This window comes from Arachis hypogaea, chromosome 18 (assembly GCF_003086295.3).
Source record: "Arachis hypogaea cultivar Tifrunner chromosome 18, arahy.Tifrunner.gnm2.J5K5, whole genome shotgun sequence".
NCBI classification, from domain to species: Eukaryota; Viridiplantae; Streptophyta; class Magnoliopsida; order Fabales; family Fabaceae; genus Arachis; species Arachis hypogaea.
The window spans coordinates 42,668,648-42,683,321 of NC_092053.1; the positions used below are offsets into that span (position 1 = coordinate 42,668,648).

General features: G+C 34.4%; 1 protein-coding gene across 4 annotated transcripts; it reads left to right on the forward strand.

Moving 5' to 3' along the window:
- The first annotated feature begins 5,838 nt into the window (after positions 1–5,838).
- Positions 5,839–13,556, forward strand: LOC112769370 (ubiquitin carboxyl-terminal hydrolase 15). 4 transcript variants are annotated; one of them, XM_072224529.1, is made up of 15 exons: positions 5,914–6,043; positions 6,663–6,809; positions 7,001–7,392; positions 8,012–8,390; positions 8,541–9,009; positions 9,146–9,306; positions 9,401–9,489; positions 9,684–9,769; positions 9,875–10,037; positions 10,571–10,694; positions 10,814–10,971; positions 11,130–11,214; positions 11,343–11,555; positions 12,351–12,412; positions 12,703–13,556. In XM_072224529.1, exons 3-15 carry the CDS (start codon positions 7,067–7,069, stop codon positions 13,331–13,333), a joined length of 2,946 nt encoding a protein of 981 aa, XP_072080630.1. In that variant the 5' UTR covers positions 5,914–6,043; positions 6,663–6,809; positions 7,001–7,066; the 3' UTR covers positions 13,334–13,556. The 4 variants fall into 4 exon arrangements, with proteins under 4 accessions (XP_025669661.1, XP_025669663.1, XP_072080630.1 ...); XM_025813877.3 differs by having other exon boundaries at positions 5,921–6,043; positions 8,012–8,447; XM_025813876.3 differs by lacking the exon at positions 6,663–6,809 and having other exon boundaries at positions 5,839–6,043; positions 8,012–8,447.
- The last annotated feature ends 1,118 nt before the right edge of the window (positions 13,557–14,674 follow it).

Here is a 14,674-nt window from a genome sequence, read left to right on the forward strand (position 1 = left end):
TTCAGTCTGATCATTGCCCTATTCTGGTGCGTTGTAAAGGTCGTCCTCAGCCTAAAGGGAATCGACCTTTCCGATTTGTTGCTGCTTGGGATACTCATCCTGGGTATAGGGACATTGTGAACCAATCATGGTGGTCTGGTAATAGAGGAATTCATGGCAAGCTTTTGGAAGTACAGAAGAATTCGCTAGAGTTTAACTCGAAGGTATTTGGTAACATTTTTGTTAAGAAATGTGAATTAGAGCAGCAGATTAATTATTTACAAAAGCGTTTGGAAGTGGTGGATAGTATTTATTTGCGTCAGAAAGAGCAACAGTTGCTTGATGATTATAATAATACTCTAGTGCAAGAAGAGCTCCTATGGTTCCAAAAGTCCAGAGAGCAGTGGGTAAGGTTCGGGGATAGGAATACAAGATTCTTTCATATTCAAACTCTTGCGCGAAGGAAGCATAATAAGATTCATGGCCTTTTTCTCAAGGATGGAGTGTGAGAAACTGATCCAGAGGTTCTGAGTCAAGAAGCAGAGTCTTTCTATAAAAGCTTATTCTGTCATTTGGATGATGTTGATTTGGGTTGCCTTGGTGATGTGCCTCTTCCTTCTCTGAATGAGGAAGCTTGCAATAACCTTACGGCACCAGTTACTATAGAGGAAGTCAAAGCAGCTGTTTTTCACATGAACTCTTTTAAAGCTCCGGGTCCTGATGGGTTTCAAGCTTTCTTCTTCAAAGAATATTGGGAGATCATTGGTCTTGATGTTTGGAAGATGGTTAAGCAAGCATTCTCCGGTGTTCCTCTTGATCCGAGAATGTTGGAGACTTTACTGGTTCTCATTCCAAAGGTTGAATCACCGGTATCTATGAAAGATTTCAGGCCGATTAGTCTCTACAATGTAGTTTACAAGATCATTACAAAGGTCCTTGTTAATAGGCTTCGTCCTCATCTTGCGGAGATTGTTGGCCCGCTTCAAGGAGGATTTATTCCGGGACGAGGAACTCCTGACAACATCATTATTGCTCAAGAAGTCCTCCACTTTATGAAGAAGACTAAATCAAAGAAAGGCACACTGGCCTTTAAGATTGATCTGGAGAAAGCTTATGACAAAGTTGACTGGAGGTTTTTAGCTCATACCCTTAAAAGCTTTGGTTTTCCTATTCCTACACCTAATTTGATTATGAATTGTGTCACTGCTTCTTCCTTATCTATTCTTTGGAATGGGAGTCGTCTGAATGGCTTTACTCCTAGCCGAGGTCTTAGACAAGGAGACCCTATGTCACCCTATCTTTTTGTGTTGTGTATGGAGCGATTGGCATGCTTTATTAGTCATCAGGTTGATTTGGGCTTGTGGGAGCCGGTTGCTATTTCTAGAGGGGGACCAAGAATATCCCACTTAATGTTTGCAGATGACTTGCTTCTGTTCTGTAAAGCTACAAAGAGACAAGTGCAAAATGTGATGTTGATTTTAGAGACTTTTTGTAAAGCATCTGGGATGAAGATTAATGTCGAGAAGTCTAAAGCGCTTTGCTCCAAGAATGTCTCTGCAACAAGGAAAGAGGTCTTCACTGGGGTATCCTCTATCAGATTTGTCCAGGACTTGGGCAAGTATCTTAGAGTTACCCTTAGCCATTCTAGGGTGACTCGTTCAGCTTTCAATGGTGTCCTGGATAAGATTCGGAGTAGGCTAGCAAGCTGGAAAGGAAGTTTACTCAATCGGGCTGGTAGGCTCTGCTTGGTTAATTCTGTTGCTGCTGCTATTCCCACGTACCAGATGCAGGTCTCTATTTTTCCCAAAGGAATCATTAGTAAATTGGAGTCTATGATGAGAAATTTTCTTTGGAAAGGACAAGTTGATGGAAGAGGATTGAATCTTGTTAGTTGGAAGGTACTGGTTACTCCAAAAAAAATATGGAGGTTTGGGGATTAGAGATCCTTATTGTGTAAATATTGCTCTTCTTGGGAAGCTAGTTTGGACTTTTTTCCAGCAGCCAAACAAGCTATGGGTCCAATTGTTGGATGCCAAATACCGATCATCTCTATATGACTGTTTTAGTTATCCTAAGAACAAGGACTCTCCCATTTGGAGGTGTCTTTGCAAGGCTTGGAAAGTGTTGAAGGATGGGCTTGCTTGGTGTATTGGAGATTTGAACCAGAATTTTTGGTTTTCTAGCTGGAGGAGAGAAGGACGGTTATCTAATGAGATGGATTATGTTCACATTTCTGATTTGAATCTCTGGATACAGGATATTTGGTCGGTTGGTAGGTGGCATTTGGATACTCTTTATTCTCCTTTATCTCAAAATCTGAAAGATAATATTCTCTCTTACAATCCAGATGAACAAGCAGGTCCGGAAGTGGGTTGGTATTGGAGTGGGTCTGCTGCCAAAGTCTATGACTCACGCAATGGTTACTTGTGGTTGTGTAAGCAGCTGTTTGGTTGGGAGGAACGGGAGAATTGGCTTTGGCTTTGGCGTCAGCTTGTTCCGGAAAAGCATAAGTTTTTGGCTTGGTTGTGTCTTAAGGAGGCTCTTCCTACTGCAAGTTTTCGCTTTAGAAGAGGGATGTCGTCATCGGATAGGTGTCCAAGATGTCTTTCTAGCCAGGAATCGGTTTTACATTGTATTCGGGATTGTCCAAAAGCTCAGCTTGTCTGGCATAGGTTGGATATTTCTTGTCATCCTTTGGATTTGAAGAACTGGTTCTTGTATCATAGCAGAGAGCATCCGTTCAAGTTCTTTTCGGGACTTTGGTGGATATGGCGAGCAAGGAATAATGACATCTTTAATCCCCATGAAACTTGACCTCCGGAAAAAGTGATTTGTCTGGCATTAACTTCAGAAAAGGAGCTTAGGAATATTTTTGAATTACAACGTATGTCCCTTCTCTCTACTTTAAATGGTTTTTGGAATCCCCCATCTATTGGTACTTTTAAGATTAATTGTGATGCTAGTTATTTTGGTTCGGGTGATAGTGTTGGTTTTGCTTGTGTTATTAGAGATTGTAATGAGAGCTGGCAAAGGGGGTGTTTGGGAATGATTGAGAGTAATAGTATTCTTCAAGGAGAATTGTTTGCTATTTGGAGAGGATATCTCTTAGCTTGGGATGTGGGTCAACGAGACGTTATTTGTGAGACGGATTGTGTGGAAGCATTTAATCTTGTTACTCAAGATGCTTTTGGGTTTATTGATCTACTGGTGCTCAAAATAAGAGATATCATGCATTGGAATTGGCGGGTTGACTTTCGTTTGATTATGAGAGATGCAAACACGGTGGCAGATACTATGGCAAAGATGGCGATGAAGTTACAACTTTCGCATGTGGAGCTACTTTCACCTTGGGAGGAGTTTAAGAGTAGTCTTGAACGGGACTGTCCCTCTATTTAGGCAGTTCCTTATTTTGTTTGTTTTATTTTTTTTTGTTTAATTTATTTCAGTCACCAAAAAAAAACTTTTAGATCTCTAATCTAAACTGCTTTCATACCACACACTTCTATCAATTAATGTATAATTGTTTAACTATATCTACATGACACACACGAATATTATCTAGGGCTGGAAGTGAGTCAAGTCAGCTCATGAGTTAGCTCGAGCTCGACAAGCTAAACTCGTGAGCTAGTGAGCCAAGCTTGAGCTTGGAATTGAGCTTATAATTTAAATGAGCCGAGTTTGAGTTCGGATAAGCTCAGCTCATTAGCTCGTGAGCTGACTCGATTATATATATATAATCTATACTTTTAATATTATATATATACATATGAAATAGTACTATATAATTATATATATATATTAATGATCTTAATTATTTAAAATTTTATATTTAGTTTTTACATATATTTTGATGTAGGATATAAATAAAAAATTTATAATTTAATGATAGATAACAATATATAAAATTGATCTTTTTAAATATTTTATAAAATATATAAGTTATAATTTATTGATATAGAATTATAGATTATGTATTTATATTTCTATTATTTGAGCAAGTTCATGAGCTTTTCGGTGAGCCGAGCTTGAACTTAAGAAATATGCTCTATTATTAATGAGTCAAGCCGTGAGCCAAGCTCAATTTTTGTGAGCCGAGCTTGAGCTTAGTCTAGCTCGACTCAGCTCGACTCACTTCCAACCCTAATACTATCTTAAAAAGAAAGAAATTTCTTTTTTGAAGGATGAATTTTGCATAATGTAGTGTGGGTTGACTTGTGTCCTCGTTACTATAATGAGACTATATCAAATTTTAACACGGTTATGTTTTGTAATTAGTTAAATGATATAAATAAAATATAAAAGATTTTATGTGTATATAAAAAATAATTATTAAATTAATTATCATATATTTGTATATAAATATATGTATTATTTAATTTATTTTATATTTTAATATATATATTATATGAATAATTAAATTAATAACTAATTTTTTATATACACATAAAATAATTGATATAATAAAATAAGATATAATATATTTGAAATGGAAAATCAGTACAAAATAATATCAAATGAGAAATTTTAAACATTTTATGCAATGATATGAATTATGAAATTACAAACTTATTTTAAATTCATAATCTTATTCATAAAAAATAAAATAAAACAAGGTTATTTAATATCTTTATATTTAACTAACACAAGTGAGTAATATTAAGGGACCTCATGTCTTAAAGTAAATAAACTAATTCAAATAAAAACAAAAAACTGAACAAACTTATCATTATTTGAAATTTTATTAAGGGTTAAATACGATTTTGATTCTTAAAGTATAGATTAAAATTTTTTTTTGTCTTAAATATTTTTTTCATATAAAATCGTCCTTAAAATTTAATGTAATTTTAAAATTATCCTTTTGACTTAAATTTTAAATTCTAGACTAAATTACCCCTAACAAAAAAATAATTAAATTAAAAAAAACATAGAAATCATTAATAGAGGAAAAAGAAACCACAAAGAAGTCATTAATAGAACACCAACAACAATACATAATATTCAATAACACAATATTCAAATTCAAGAACAACACCATCATTTCATTGCAACTAATATTTTAAATTCAACAACATAGAAGAGAAGAAGAGGAGGAAATCTAAAACTATTTACGAAGGAAAAGCACGTTCATGAACAAATGTGGCGGAGACAACGTGGTGAAGAAGATAGAGTTGCTGTTGCCGTTGTTCCTCGCATGTTTGTTACTGTTCCACAGTCATCACTGCTAGTTTTGTGTTTATTTTTCTTTCTAATTCTTTTATTTTTGCTTCTGATGAAGAAGAAGATATGTTGTGATGAAAAGAAAAGATATTGTGATAAAAAAAATAACAAATAATATTTAATCTGAAGAACAATTTTAAAATTATGTTAAATTTTAAAAATAATTTTATATACAAAAAAATTAAAAACAAAAAAAACTTTCGATCTATAGTTTAGGACCAATGTTCGGTAGAACGCTTTTATTAATGATGCAAAAATTATTGATTCTCTGGTCTTATGTAGTTATGTGATTTATTTTTTAATTTAAATTAATTTAGTATTCTATTTTATTTTTTCCAGTTTCCAATTTTCTTACCACTGACATTGTAATATTCGGAGCAAAAGGACTGTCATGGCTCTCTCACATCACATGCCTCAGATCAAAAAGTTTATTATTATAATAATTTCTTCTTCCCCACCGTTCAAAATTCCCACTCTGACCAACAATTATGCTCTTATTAATGCATCCCCGTACACGTGGCACCCTTGGAGAATCATTGGGAACATCATCTAAGTGGGTCCCACTAACACAAGCACAATTCCGGGACCCCCACATCTGACGTCCCAAAACCCTAAATCTAATCCAACAATTTATATTTCGCCACGTTTCCCGACTTTATTGAAATATTTCACAGTGCGGCCACAGCGTAACATTACCCTCGCAAACGTTAAAGAAAAGGGGTATTATGGGGTTGCACAAGTTCTGAAGCGAAAGAGAGGGAATCAACGAATCTGTTTAAGAAGAAGAGAAGAATAGAGAGGTGAAGTGTTGGTGAGTTTTGCTCAGATTTCTTCCCCTTTGTTGAAGGTAATGCTTCAAAGCTTCTTACTTGCATTGCATTGTTTCTTTCTTCAGCTTCCATTGTACTTTGAATCTGAGATTGGTACATGCTATTATATCTTTTCTGGGTTTTGTCAAGATTTTTTTTCTTTTTTCTTTTGGGTTGTTATGTGGAACTGGAGAGTTGAAAATTTTCTATTATTTGAAGAAAAAATTGATTTTAGTTAATTAATTATTTTTTTGGAGGGTGGTCCGGTGGTTTCTTTTGGTGAAAGCATCTTTTTAGGTGGAGTGCTTTGTCACATTCTCTCTTCAGAATTGTGAAATTTTGGGTATTTTTCCTTAAATGGGTGTTAGTTGAATATAAAATTAGAGTTGTGGGCACAATGGAAGAGGTTTGGTGCTGTTTATTTTTCTTTATTATGTGGCCATTGCCTTGTTTCTGTGCAATGATTGGTCTACCACTGTTGACATCTTTTGAGGTGTGTGCTGGTGAAATCGTATTTAATTAGAGCAGTTTTATGTTCCTTGTTTTGTTGAAAACTGGTTGCTAAAAACATAACATGGCTATGTAGACTTCAGTCAAATTTCTTGTCATTTGTCAAATATGAAAGATTTGTTTATACTTTTTATTTTCTTCTTTCAGTAAATTTAGAATTCTGTCAAATCATGATGGCACTGCATTGTAACATGAAGAGCACTGGTTTTCCTTTTCTGACACACTTTTATGTGTTACTTACTTCTGTGCTATGAAATAATGAACAAGCCATGATTGTATGGGGTTATATACAAGGTAGTTGAATAGCTTATTACTCAAAGAAGGAGTTCAGCTTAACAGTTCCAACTTTTTTTCACTGTTTATTTGTTCTAAACTGAATAAACTAATATAATTAACTTAAGAATTCTGAATATAATTTTTAATAGCAGAAAGAAACTTGAAAGGTTTGAATGGTTTGAATAGATGCTATTTACTTGGACTTATAGGTGATCAATGATCATACACTGATTAGTGTTTGGGTGGAAACTGGACATGAGTATGCTGGTGGGGATATGCTCGAACCGCGTGAATCTGATATTCCTCTCCTGTTTCTGGTCCTGGTTGTATTTCCTTTGGTGGCTTATATCTTACTTGGAAAATGGAGCGAGACTACTAAGAAGAGAGATAGGATAAGCTTGCTTGCCCAGTTGGCTGCCGAAGAAGCTTTGAGAGCAGAGGAAATGGCCGTCCCTGATTTGATTCCTCTGGTGACTTCTTCTAAGATTGCTTCTAAGAGTGAACTTCATCCTCTATCAAAGAAGAGTGAACATCATCAATGTGCCCGGTGCTCGGCCCCATCCAAGACTCGCTGCTCCAGATGCAAGGCTGTTAGATATTGGTAATTCTTTTAACTAATTGCATTTGTTTACGTTTCTAATTAAATGTTTGTTGAAGCATGCTTTGAATCTGTTTGTAAGGATAAACGTCTTGAAACTAGATTGATATTACACACTGCCAAGTAAGATGTAAACTATGCAATGTGTTGTGCGTAATCAGTTTAGAAGGGCAATATACACTTAGGTTTGCCAATTGTTGTTAATAAACACATGGCTAGAAGAATTGGCTTGTCTCCGGTAATGTGCTCAAATAGTTTTAAGATAGATAGCTGTTGCCTACTTGCCTTATTGGTACTCGGCTCAAATAACTTTTAGATAGGTAACCTGTTTGCCTCAATGCCTCTTAACTGCTCTGTTTGCCCACTAATAACTGTCACTTTGATAAAATGGAATGTAGTAATAGAAAAGAAATGGAGCTAGAGAGTCTAGTATTCACGTTAGTCTATTTATCCCCCGTGTCGTTCAAACTGGTGGCCCTTTGATGGGTTATTCTGCAACCTGAATTTCACCAACTCTATTATCTGTATAGTGATTTTCTTCTTCAACATTGTAATTATTGAGGAGAATGTTGTGGTTTACTTTAAGTTGCTTTTTAAAATTTGAGCTGGAAGTGGTTTGCAGCTCTGGGAATTGTCAGATAATCCACTGGAGGCAAATTCACAAGCAAGAATGCAAACAATTGGAAACACAAAAAACAGGCTCATTTCCTCTGAGCGGTTCATTCGATGAGTTCAGTCATGAGAATGGTTTTTATGAAAGCATGAACACCCAGTTCTTTGGACACACTTTGAAGCAGACACCAAGGGAGAGTGTGCCTTTAGATCATTTGGTTCCCCCTCTAACCGGAACTGCTGCCCCTGCTACATCTGATTTTTCCCTTTATAATAGTTCTCAACCTTCCACTTTGGAGAGAAGAAGTTCCTATAAATCCAACAGAGAAACTAGGAGAAGAGATAATGGATCTATCCACAAGTCACCAATTGAGTCTACTGATCATAAGGTTGCTAGCTCTTCCTCTTCGAGTGTGGTATCAAAGGATGCATTTTCGGGACAGAAGGTTTACTTGTTTTACTTTGATATTGAACTGGCATACATTTTATAAACTCATTAAATCAAACTCTCTGATTATGATCTTAAACTGTTCCTGCAGTTAATGAATAATGAGTATTCTACGTTGGAGGAAGAAACTTCAAGAAAGTCCTGCTCTGATGGCTTCGGAGTTCATGTCAATGGACAGGATGCATCAAGAAATGTAGTCTACGAGGGTCGTAACTATCAGAGTCAATATGGAAATGCATTTGTACCAAGAAACAACCATGGACACTCAAATGTGTCAAGTGCGGTAAACAATAATGAAGATGTAGAAGAATTTGAAAAAGGCAACGCTACTAACAAAGGAAACATAGTTAGAGGAGGAAATTGTCATTCTGAAGAAGCAGCACAATATGATTGCTCTTCTGACATGATAATGAAAGGAAGTGTGAAGGCCAAAAAGATGTCACATATTTCTAAGACCAAATCTTCTAAATCACCAAAGTCAAAATCACCGAAGTCAACATCAAAGACATCAACAGATTTTTGTTGTTCAGAAAGAGAAGGAAAAGTTGCAGATGAACAAAGTTAGTTCTACCTATTTATTGCATTAGTGTAGATGATATATATAATCCGAGTTTGTTTATTATTCAACGATAAGGTAACTGCCATTTTGTTACCTTGATTCTGTTGTAACAACAAAAATCTGTGTTCATTATACAGAAACCATTGAAAACAAAGATGCCATCCCTCTGCATGGTGGCAACGGGGCTGCAAGCACTGGAATTATGAAAATGATGGGTTTGAGGAAATCATCAAAACCAACTGTAATGGTCTCCCCTGAAGGTAGTGGTGCAAGCTGTAAGAAGATAAAGAAGATGAAGGTTAGTTTTATATAACGAATGCAATTTTTCCCTTTTTCTGCTAGTTAGAGACTGATGCCTGTACTAACTTTCTAATATATTGATTATGTCTCAGATGTTGTTTCCTTATGAGGAATTTGTAAAGATTTTTCAGAGTGAAATCTTTGGCATATGCCCCAGGGGCCTGTTGAATTGTGGGAACAGGTAATACTGGAATGACACTCTTAATATTTTGGGATTGTGATAAAAAAGTATAAAGAAATTCGGTAAGTAAATATATGTTTCAAAATGAGCTTTGATTTCCTTCGAGGACAGCTTTATGGGGAAATTTTGGTTTAGACCTATTTCAGTATATTTTGTGGAGTTGATATTTCTTTTTTAATCTTTTTATTTTGCAGTTGCTATGCGAATGCTGTCTTGCAGTGCTTGACTTCTACGAAGCCTCTTGTTGTCTATTTGCTTTATAGATCACATTCAAAAGCCTGTATTTTCCATTCTCTCTCCATCTTTTCACTAAAAAAAGAATGTTAAGACTCAATATTCTCTCAAGTCGTTTATTTGAACTTTGTCTGTTTTCCTTTAATGTTAGGTTGTGCTAAAGATTGGTGTCTCATGTGTGAACTGGAGCAGCACATTATAATTTTGAGAGAAAATGGAGATCCTCTATCTCCTAGTAGGATACTTTGGCACATGCGGAGTATAAATTGCCACATGGGTGATGGAAGTCAGGAAGATGCTCATGAATTTTTAAGGTCTGAGTTTGCCTTGCTAATTTGTTTTAATATTTGGTTTAAATGAGTGTTTGGTTCCTATAAAATTTTCTTTTGGTTTTGGTCTGGTAAAATTTAAAAGATTTTGGTTTTAGTCCCTGCCGTTATTTTGCTCCATTAAGTGTTGATGTAGCAGACTAAATGGTGACCTGACAAGCTGAAATGTTGACGTGGCAAGACGTGTTACATCAGTATTTAATCCACTATATCAGCACTTAATGAAACAAGCTACTGTCAGTAATTAAAACCAAAACCTTTTAAATTTTACTGGATTAAAACCAAAAGAAAATTTTATAGAGATCAAAACCAAAAATCTATTTTATGAGGACTAAACTTATTTAAGCCTTATTATTTTTCTATGGATTCTAAGGTTTCATCTGTGGCTATCTTTTAACTTTCAAAACTTAGTTTCATGTATATTTAGTTTATTGTTGTAATTTTCTCTTTTTATAAAGAAGTCTTACAGTGTCCTGAAACTTATGCTTAGCTAATATTTGATAAAATGTCATATATAGGCTTCTTATTGCGTCAATGCAATCTATATGCTTGGAGGGACTTGGTGGTGAGAAAAAGGTTGATCCTAGACTACAAGAAACAACTTTCATACAACATACGTTTGGTGGCCGTCTTCAATCCAAGGTGTGTATCACGTGTTTCATTTATCTTTGACCACAAGTTTTCCGTTGTAATGAACTATTTGTTGCCTTTTATCCTTAATTTTGCATGTTTAATGCAATACTGAAATTTTATGTCTACAGGTTAAATGTCTGAATTGTAACCATGAATCAGAAAGGTATGAGAATATTATGGACCTAACCTTGGAGATATTGGGTTGGGTTGAGTCACTGGAAGATGCCCTGACTCAATTTACTTCCCCTGAAGATTTGGATGGTGAAAATATGTACAGATGTGGAAGGTCTGAAGCTATTGTCCATCTGTCAGAGTTACTCGTGATTTAGTTTGTTAATTTTAGTTTTGGTTGAAAAATGAGGAAAAGAGAAAATCAAAGAGCTTTTTATTTAGATATTTACTATTACTGAAGATGCTCACCTTTCTCTACACATTTTGAACCAGTTGCACTGCATATGTTCGAGCTAGAAAGAAACTGAGCGTACATGAAGCTCCGAACATCCTAACTATTGTGTTGAAGCGATTTCAGGTATCAAATTGTTCTTGTAATGTAAGCATGTCCATGTAGATATTTTGATTGTGTTTCAATTTTCAAATTGCTTCAATCTTCATATATTGACTCATTGGAATTTATTATTTCTGGCTTTGAATCATCAGGAAGGAAGATATGGCAAAATTAACAAGTACATAACATTTCCTGAAATGCTCGATATGATACCTTTCATGACTGGGATGGGTGATGTTCCCCCACTCTATATGCTTTATGCTGTTGTCGTACACCTGGACACACTGAATGCATCTTTCTCTGGACATTACATTTCGTATGTGAAAGATCTGCAAGGCAATTGGTTCAGGATTGATGATAGCGAGGTAAATATATTGTTTAGTTTGCAATATTTGCATGAAACATACACTTTACTGCATATACCTTTTCTCCCCTTAACAATTTGTATTAAGACCTTAACACATTTGTGACTAGATGGTGCTATCGAAAGCTGTCTCTGTTGAAATATTGATAATTTTGTATAGAAAAGCTTCATTCATTGTGGTTTAGGGTTTGCACTTCCATGATTGGTAAATTAAAGAAGGGTTTATCTATCATGTGACCTAAGGGCACATGTTAAGATTACAAAATAAGAAAGTTCCATTGAAAATATAAAAAATTTAAGTTTTCAATGCATTGTTTTGTATTCATTAAATGAAAACATTTAAAACTTTCCACTAGTGGTAAGCTTATCATATGTCCTTAGGACACATGTTAGCTAAACCCATTAAAGAATAATTACTCTGTCAAAATTGGGGTTTTCATATATTTTTTAGTTGGGTGCTGAAGTGAAGAATAGTTTTTCATATTTGAAGAGTTTCATTTTGATATGACAAACTGTTGATTAGATTCAAGACAAACTTTAAAGAGTAAGACCTATTAAAAAGCATTATTGTGGCTCTTTGCTTTGAATTTCTTAACTATAATTATACATTCACACTTTAAAGACGACTTTATTAATTATGCACTTTTACTGATAGCAAAGTTAATGTTTATTGCTTACATGCAGAACAGTATCTCTTGCCTTCTGTTTGTGTCATGTTTTCAAAGTTGTGTTGCTAAACAGAAAATATATAGTTTAGATATTGTTTTTAGATTCTGAGATTTTACTCTATTAACAGGTTCAGCCAGTGCTAATTAACCAGGTGATGTCAGAAGGTGCATATATCTTATTCTACATGAGGTAGAGATTTAGCTGATACTACTGTTATAATTTTGTTTCCTTTGTCCATGATTATAGTGAAACTTAGTAGGTCATGAGTAAATTATTTTGATAATATTTTAGCATTCTAATACTGCATTTAATTATAGATTTTTTTTTATTATGATCAACTAATGTAAGTTCGTTATAAAAATAAATGTTTTGAATTTCAATGTATACTTCATCAATAAGTCTGATCCTTATTTTTCACTAGTCGTTTTGTCAAACTCCAATCTTTGGTCAAGCTTATATATATAGTCACTGTTTTATAGATCTTGTCCGCGCCCGCCAGTTGAACTTTCCGGGAAAAACATGCAGCAATCGGTTCCCAACTATTCAAAACACTGCCCGGTAGAACCACAGAAGCCTTCCAAGTCCGGACATAGCAGAAACAACAGCCAATTTGTCGTCCCTGAACCTTTGGTCGATACCAGAGCAGATGTTGCCCCTCGACAAATCAACTCTGCCAATGGCTTCCTCAGAAGAAGCACCAGCAGAAATGTCCTGCCAGTAACACAAACTTATTTCGAAAACATCAGGCACGAGTTCTCGGATGCAGCGTCTAGTGACTGGTCCCTTTTCACAAGCTCAGACGAGGCATCTTTCACGACGGAGAGCACTAGGGACTCCTTCAGTACGGTAGATTACAGTGATAACATGGATCCATTGGCATCCATCTTCAACTTCACCCCGAAAAACTCCTACAGGAAATTTTCGAATAGTCGGCCACTTACCAGGTTCGTCCCCGAAAAGGGTCATACTGAGAGAGTAGAGAGAATTGATCAGTCTCATAATAAGGCCATGAATTCATCAATTGAACACCATCCACCAAATGGTAATTGCAGCATGTATGTATACTATGGACGTAGTAACCCTGTGTGTGATAATATTACAAGGACTTGAAACTCAGTTTGAATTCTTTCTGGGAATTCTAACTGGATGAAATTGATGATGATTTAGTTGTTGTAGCAAGTGCTTTTTGCCTCAAAGTTTTCAATATTTTGTTGATTGAGGCATATAGCTCTTAAGGCACAGGTGTAATTTTTACTTTAAGTTTATTGATAATTGTAAAGATGACAGCAATGTTCCTTTGGTTATCTGTTAATCCATCATAGGCTTTTCCTAATTTTGAGCACACCTCTTTTTAGTTGCAACTTGCATGTAGAGTAGGATATAAATTTTACTATTCAAATTTGTTCATGAAAGATACTTTAAATTTTAAGAGTTGTGTAATCAAAATCTTTCTTTCAGATGACTATTCACGTGGTCAAAATAAAAGATAGTTATCTTTGCTAATATGATGTTATGTGATTGAATGTACGTGTAAAATGGTTTTACACTGACAGTGTATTAAAATTAAATTATTTTTATTAGTTTTCGAAAGATCTTGTTAATCATAGTAGTTTCTAAAAAATATAATTGTAAGTCAAATTTATCCTTCTGTGAATTAGATAATGATATATCACATTAACTAGCATGTGACATAATAGCATGGTAGGTTAATATTGTGTTACAAAATTATTGGTCGACCAATAATAATTATAAACTTGTCAATTGATCATTTTGTAACATGGGCATTAATTTGTCTTTCTATCATGCAATGTGCATTTAATATGATATATCATTATTTAACTTACAAAAGAACCAACTTGATTTACAGTTGTATCTATAAAATTCTGAGAGTCAATTTGAAAAAAAAAAGGTAAAGTACTATTTTAGTCTTTAATATTTGGACTAAATCCTAATTTAATTCCTAACGTTTTAAATGTCCTGTTTTTGTCTTAAAAAATTTTAAACAAGTTTAATGTTGTCCTACTCTTAAATTTGACACAAATAGTTAATGGAATGAGTGACATAGACGTTAATAACGTTACTAGTTAAGTCATATCTTCTTTTATATCTTAGAAAAAAAAATTCAAAATCTTATTGTAACACTTTTTTTTCCTTAATTTTCTTTATACACAATTCCAAATCTTAACAATCAATCATCATCGCTTCAAAATCAAAGAAAAAACTTTTATATTAGTGATCGTTGGTGGATCAATTTTACTTTGCATACTAAAATCGAATGTCATTGACTTTTCAATATTCGAATTGATTATATCAAATTTAATGGTGGGATAACATTGAATCTGCTTAAAAATTTTTTGGAATTGAAATAGGACGTTTAAAAATTGAGATTGAAATAAGATATTTAAAATGTTAGGAACTAAATTAGCATTCCGCCCAAATGTTGAGACCTAA

Coding starts and splice junctions, on each gene's coding strand:
- LOC112769370 (XM_025813876.3), top strand. CDS start 7,067: ATGCTCGAACCGCGTGAATCTGATATTCCTCTCCTGTTTCTGGTCCTG. Junction 8,448..8,540: donor ATGCATTTTCGGGACAGAAG/GTTTACTTGTTT, acceptor CTGTTCCTGCAG/TTAATGAATAATGAGTATTC. Junction 11,215..11,342: donor TTGTGTTGAAGCGATTTCAG/GTATCAAATTGT, acceptor TTGAATCATCAG/GAAGGAAGATATGGCAAAAT.